Below are 6,787 nucleotides of genomic sequence, written 5' to 3' on the forward strand. Positions count from 1 at the left end.
GAGCAGACTGCTTTGAATTTAACTTAATCGCAGAACTCTCATCTTGAGCAAGCATGAAGGCGACAGTGGAAAGGAAAAACTCCATGTGCTTCGACTAGCTGGGTTTGAGAGGAACAGGAAGGAGGAACAGATACACAATGGCAGGTTGAGAATCGCATGTAAAAATAGAAATAGTATCAAATAAAACTATTCAGTTTTAACAATTTAGTTTAATAAATTTGGTTAATTTGTCCTCCAGTAATCTAAGCCTATAACAGCACAACAAGCCAACCCTAGCTGTAGGATTTATAATAAAGGAAAGTCTTAAGCCCAGTCTTAAAACTGGACAATGTTTCAGCCTAATGGATGGAATCTGGAAGTTGGTTCCACAAGAGAGGAGCCTGATAACTGAAAAATCTAACTCCCATTCTACTTTTGGAAACTCTAGGAACTGCAAGTAAGCCTACAGTCTGAGAGGGAAGTGCTCTGCTAGGAAAATATGGAATAATAAGATCTCAAATGTAAGCTGGAGCTAGGTTGTTGAGGGCTTTGTAGGTTAGAAGTAAAATTTTGAATTAATTTGGGAACCAGTTTTTCATTATTTACATACCTATGCATATTCACAATATTTCATTAACCATTGGACACATTTTAATGAAACTGTTTGAAAGCAATCACTGGATGTACCTCTATGACTAGATGGCTACCACAGCCAACTGACTTTAAACAAAAAATAACAGTAAATTTTTCAGATGTTTTTGTTGTTGCTGTTGTTTTATTCTACCTTTTTTGCCCTTCTTGACCTGAACTCAAATCTGAATCTTCAGGATTACAAGACCAGCACTGACCACAAAGCTACCACAGGCCCAAGTCAATTTTACAGATATTGCGTTAAAAATTGTGTTTTGACAGCTGAGACTGATCCACAACACATTTTTCTGAGTTATAACCGTTTGTGCAAAATCTTTAAGACAATGCCATTAACATTTTGAAGTCAAATCTGTCTTTTAGCAAAAATACTTCATGAAAAGTTGGGTGGATTTTAATGAAACTCAGGAAATAATCATTAGATGTACATCTCAAGCTAATTAACATTTTATCCAACCAAAGACATTCACCATAGCCAACTGAGCTAAGAAAAAAAAACTGTTTCAATGGTATTGTAATCTATAATAAATGCTTAATTTAGGCAATTTTTCAAATTTGGTTGTAGCTGAAAGTCATTTACAACATATTTTAGGTTGCTTACAGGCCCAAACAAGAGATCTGTGATCTCAATAGGATTTTCCTGATTAAAGGTTAATAAATAAATAACTAAAAACTGAGCATCTTGTGGTATCACTTCAAGGTTTAACCAAAACAACTATAACCCATATTGATATAAGATGAAGCTTTCTCAACAAAACTTTATGTTAGTCTGTTCATTGTAGTTCACTTTATAGCCATTTCAGCACAAATGGAATTTCCTTTTTCCCATAAACTCTGGGTAAAAGCCAGTGGGCAAAAGAAAAGAAAAAATTGGCAGGCCAAGTTTTGAGGAAAGGCTGCTCTCTTCTGGGCAACAAATGAACCTACAAGGTAACGTCACACATTTCAGTGCGATAAGACAAACTGAAACACAGATATGACATATTTAATTTTATTATTTACAAGTAGAAATATAATATTTGTCACATCGTTTCAATTTCAGATGCAAAATTTAAGGTGGCAGCATAATTAACAATTCACAAAATCATAAATAAAAAGCATAAATAGCAAAAACATAAATAGCACAATAAATAAGATTTACATTCACAGTTACGTCGTTCGTGGTAACAGAACGCATGAGAAGTTTCACGGGATCTAAATACTGTTGATGGAAACCATCTTAAAGCCTCTGACTGTGATGCTGGTGTTGGAAAGCGACAGGCTGGCGTGCAGCATCTTCACTCCACTCACGCTGGGGCAGAACGAGATGCGTTGCTCAACTTTTCCTCCGGGACGCAGTGAGTTCATCCTGCAGGGAAACAGCAGTCAGCACATTAATCAAATGCTCATAAAGATTTTAAAGCAGTGAATTTATATGACTGGATCGTTTGGCACAAAGTACTCTGTAAATGTTTCACATAGCACACCCTGCATTCCTCCAGTACAGACTTGTTGTTTCGCAATGTGGCATTTAAGGACACTCCTCCACCTTGTCACTTTGCAGCTATTTCTCTATCTTCATAAACTTTCTATGAATCGTGAAGTTAAAACCACAAATCCAGTTACCTGAACTGAGTCCTGCCATTTATGAGCCCAGACCCAGCTACAGTCAGCACACCACTGATTGGGTGAGAGAAAGGGTTGATGAACGTTACTGTAGCGGTGTGCTCCTTGTTTAGCACAATGGAGTCTTTATCTGCAACCTGAAAAAAAAACAAAAAAAACATAAAGGTAAACCTAGAATATTCCACAAAATGAAAATGAATGATATGATTCTTAAAACGTCGCATTCTATGATGTATTAGTCTATATTTTTTTATGATCTTTGTAAGTTACCTTTATGATGAGCTCTGGGCTGGCAATGTTGAACTCCTCTGCAGCGAGGGCACGCTCATGAGTGGTGGTGTCCTCCAGCACAACTGCTAGGTTGATCAGATTATCTCCCAAAACGTTCTTATACTGAGCTGGATGGATCTGCTGCTGCAGCACTTTAGCTGGAAAGCAAGAGGAAATAGAAATAAGTATGTGGAATTCATCATCAAATCATATTATAATACATTACAACAATCGCAGTGTCAAGAGAAGTAAATTTACCTTCCATGGGTGCCAGCTGCAGGACGCCATGATTTTCCCAGAAGGTATCAGACGGACTGTTGTTGTACTCTTTGGCCTGAGCATTAAGGTGCATGATGAGCTTCTTGGCCACACGCTGCCTGTTGGTGACCTTCACTGAGAAGCGAATCGGCTCTCCAGCAACTGGAGATTTGTCCAGGGTCAAGAGGACTGTCACTCCCTGGGATGGGTTTGCTGTAAACATAACAGTCTGAATGAGCTGACTTTCAATTTAAGCTTGAACAACATACGGTAATCAAAATGATCAGTTACCTCTACTTAACGTTGAATCGTCTGAAACTGTGGAACTTCTTGATGAAAGTGTTGAAGATGAACCTGCATTGAAAGTAAGAAACAGTAAGTATCGTTTCCTGAGCTGAGCGTTGTTCCACTTGGAAAAAAGATGAAAATGTGTGAATATATTTTGTGTTTTGGGATCATACTTTTGATGGGTTTGTAATCTCCCGTGATGTTCTGCAATCTTGGGAAGCCAACGGCTTTAGTGCAGATGAAAGATCCGACTCTCTCTGTGTCTGTGCTGAAGCTAACCACATGACCTTGGCTCCAGATGATCGTGTGCACGTCAGCGTTCACCTCCGCGTAGACAAACGGAATGTCGTATGGCAGGTCTACGCGCTGATATTTTATTGCTTTGACGGGAGCCGGGCCACAGCAGAACACTCCTGGAATGATGAAAAGGAAGAATGTTATATCATGATTCTTACTGGGGACTACCCAGTAAGACAGCCACCTGTTATTATCCACTTGACTTTGGGTTTCTTAACTTTAAATCTTACTCTTACGTCAACTTTAATTCAGCCCGAACCGTAATGTGTACCCCAACAAATGTTATATCAAAACGACCGGCTTGGCACCATGATGTGTGCTATTACTTTTATTGGTGTTTCGAGTTACCATGGCGACATAATTTGCAAACAAAGTCACCATTTTTCTAATTGAAAATCACTGACAGAACTCTTAGCTTCTATCTGCCACAGTGAGGTCACATGACCTAGAGTTGGGAGGTCTCTGAATAAAACAACGATTAACTTTTGGAGCCATTTTGGTTCAAGATGGCTGCCACAGCTATATCAGAAAACTCTAAATTGACTAAAACTCAGTCTTTCTTTGAGATATTGAGCTGAAATTTAGGATGGTCGTAGCTGAGAGCAAGTTGTTTGGGACTGCCTAAAAAGGCTGCCACCTAATGTGAATTAAATATCCAAGATGGCCACCTTTGCTAAAGGGAAAAAAAATGAGATAACTCAGCTATTTTAAAATATATTAAGCTGAAATTTGGCGGTGTGGTAGCAACACATTCTGAAATCAAATGGTATCAAATCAAAATTTTAAAATGGTCGCAATGTGGCAGTCCCCATCAAAGTTTCTCCAGGAACTTTCTCATTTTTTTTATTATTTTCTTTTGTTACAAAAAAAAACAAGCAAAAACAAATTGTAGCCATGTTTCTCACGCACCTTCACTCCTCTGCTGTGGGGTTGGGTCAACAACTTGCCAGCCATTCATATCAGACCCCAGATCTTTGCGAGTCATCCAGCACTCCACCCACACATGAAAGTTCCTGTAAAAAGAAAAGTCCAAAATAAAACACTTGTGGCTGTTTAGTTCAATAATGATTAAACAAACAAAAAAAAAACAGTTATTGTCTATAAATTGCATCAGGGCTTGGTGTGTACTGACCATATGCTGTCTTTGCTGTGGTTCAGCTTCTGCCCCGTTTCGCTGTAGTGCTCCTCAATCACCAGGTTGGCGTTGGTGTCATGAGCAGAGTTGAAGTTTGTGACAACGCGACAAGGAATGCCAAGAACTCTCATAACTAAAAGAGCGATGAAAAGAGAGACGCAAACATTTACGTAAGCGTTAGAAGCAAATTAAGGTAATTTTAATTCTGAGCTGAGAACATCAACGAGTTAATGAAATAAGATGGAGATTTATATTTATTTAAAACAACTCCATATGATGCAATTACCTGTGCACATGACGGCTGCAAACACCCAGCATTGTCCATACTTGACTGGGTTGTGACCAAACTTTGCCCACTGTCTCAAAATGTCCCCACTCCCTGTCCACTTGGAGGGATTGACACCTTCTTTGAAGTCTTCAGACCAGTTTCCTTTCAGGACGCCACGATCATCCTCGCTGTTGATCTGAAGTTAAAAAGAAGACAAATTTGAGTTATTCGTAGCATGTTGGGGCTTGACGTATTGGCATCCGTCATACACTGTCTGACAGCTATAATTGCAGCTCTGTCATGGGACAGTATAGTGTGATTCATACGTGAGTTCATCCAGATCTGTGGGATCTGGATGAACTCACGTCTCATTTCAAACCACACCTTCTTTGAACAGATGATAATGATGTGTGGAAGGGATTAGTTGTTTTCAGAATATGTTCACACTCACCATGGCAGAAACAACTCGGCTGATGTAGACAGGGTTGTTTCGTTTCAGATAGTCCTTGGTTCTGTTCATCTGGTGCTGTGGGCTGATTTGAAGCAGATCCAGGCATGCCTCCAAAACACCCGTCTCATACTGTAGAGGAACAAAAAGGGCACAAATAGTTTTAGTCAAAGTGTTTGTGTGAATTAAATTAAAATCAATGCATGCATTTTGCAGGATAATTTCATTACCAAATGTATTCTGATGAAAAAAAATACACAAATATTTTTCCTACCTGATCAAAAGACCAAGGTCTCGCCACAGGATTCATCTGGGTCCCCATGAACAGCAGCCCAGAGTCACTCAGGACGTATTCCTCCCTCTCATCCTCAAACGGAATGAAAACAGCATCCTCTAAAAGACAAAAAAAAACCTTTTATTCAGAACAACTCATTGCATTTTCATCCTAAAATGCCATTTACAGATAGTACAGCAGCCAAGTGGTCAGAGCAGTGACACTCATATGCCACATAAATCTGTAAATGATCATCTGTGTGTGGTATTGATAAAGAAATAAACTGGGGAATCACTGAATGAACGTGGCTTCTAATGCGATCTAAAGGAGGAAATGTAGCTCATATAAACGTAATTGTTTTGTTTGGTCCTTTTAGAAGCTAATTTATTTTATTCATTAGTGTAAAAAATGTGGAAATATCTGAAAAGTGGAAAAAGAAAATTACATTTAAATTTAACAAGATATCCACATCTGGATGCTGAGAGTAAAAAACACGATTGTGAGTGTGTTATGGTGACACCTATATGAGATGCTTAACTATTTATGTGATTCAGTTATACTTATTTCAGAGAACAAACCCATTTGTTTTTCAGTTTTCCAAGATTTCTGAGATTATTACTAGACACTTGACAAAAACTACATTTCCAGATTCAAGGACTTTTGCTTGGTTGACTGAAAGCACCATAAAAAAGACATTTTAGGACGTAATTTATTTAATTTTTCTTGTTTAATTTAGTTTTTGTCTTTTTAAAAGCACGATGATCTGTTCTGCAGACATTTTATCTTAAAGATGTATGTGTAAAAAGGAACTCTTATCACTCAGTTAAGTGCAAAGAGGACATGAGAAATCAATCAGCCTCCAAAAAAAAAAAGAGCTAAATAAAGTCCAACTGTATAAAATTATTTGACAAAATACCACAGCTGGTCCAGTTTGACCATGTTTGACTAACACTTGCTCATATCGATTATGATTTTCTTTAAAAGTAATCTGTAATCCTATAAATTACTCACAAATTTCTTATGAGCAGAAATGCAGTTCCTAATATTTAACTTGGTCGTACTCACCAGAACACCAGGGGTTGCAGAGAACAATGAAACTTCCAGACACACAACTCCCCCGGCCATCCTGTGTGGACAAACACAGCTGGAATTTGTAGCAGCCCACCGAGGCGAAAGCAGGAGAGGAGATGAAGATGGAGAGTTTCTGGGGGCTCGAGTTGTTGGAGTCAATGCAGGCATTCCAAGGAGCAGATAATGTCTCCCTGGAGAAAGTGACTGGCATCATTGTATACAGCCCACCTGAGGAGAAAGAATGAA

At 38.6% G+C, this 6,787-nt stretch overlaps 2 protein-coding genes across 2 annotated transcripts in view; both read right to left on the minus strand.

The window, feature by feature from the left end:
• LOC119412796 (eyes absent homolog 2) overlaps positions 1–1,353 on the minus strand; it is a 3,918-nt gene extending 2,565 nt beyond the window's left edge. The window contains exon 1 of the mRNA XM_037679831.1: positions 1,350–1,353. Within this exon, the coding sequence (XP_037535759.1) occupies positions 1,350–1,353 (4 nt within the window). The remainder of the gene's footprint in view (positions 1–1,349) is intronic.
• Positions 1,354–1,760: 407 nt separating this feature from the next.
• The window catches only part of tgm5l (transglutaminase 5, like), a 138,876-nt gene continuing 133,849 nt past the window's right edge, over positions 1,761–6,787 (minus strand). Inside the window, exons 2-13 of the mRNA XM_037679832.1 lie at positions 6,536–6,769; positions 5,471–5,589; positions 5,200–5,328; positions 4,767–4,944; positions 4,478–4,613; positions 4,255–4,358; positions 3,222–3,461; positions 3,052–3,114; positions 2,761–2,973; positions 2,503–2,660; positions 2,233–2,369; positions 1,761–1,975 (exon numbers count right to left, since the gene is read on the minus strand). Coding sequence (XP_037535760.1) covers positions 1,822–1,975; positions 2,233–2,369; positions 2,503–2,660; positions 2,761–2,973; positions 3,052–3,114; positions 3,222–3,461; positions 4,255–4,358; positions 4,478–4,613; positions 4,767–4,944; positions 5,200–5,328; positions 5,471–5,589; positions 6,536–6,769 — 1,865 coding nt within the window. The 3' untranslated portion in view covers positions 1,761–1,821. The remainder of the gene's footprint in view (positions 1,976–2,232; positions 2,370–2,502; positions 2,661–2,760; positions 2,974–3,051; positions 3,115–3,221; positions 3,462–4,254; positions 4,359–4,477; positions 4,614–4,766; positions 4,945–5,199; positions 5,329–5,470; positions 5,590–6,535; positions 6,770–6,787) is intronic.

This window comes from Nematolebias whitei, chromosome 7, assembly GCF_014905685.2.
Source record: "Nematolebias whitei isolate Nwh7 chromosome 7, NemWhi1, whole genome shotgun sequence".
In the NCBI taxonomy this organism is placed as follows: Eukaryota; Metazoa; Chordata; class Actinopteri; order Cyprinodontiformes; family Rivulidae; genus Nematolebias; species Nematolebias whitei.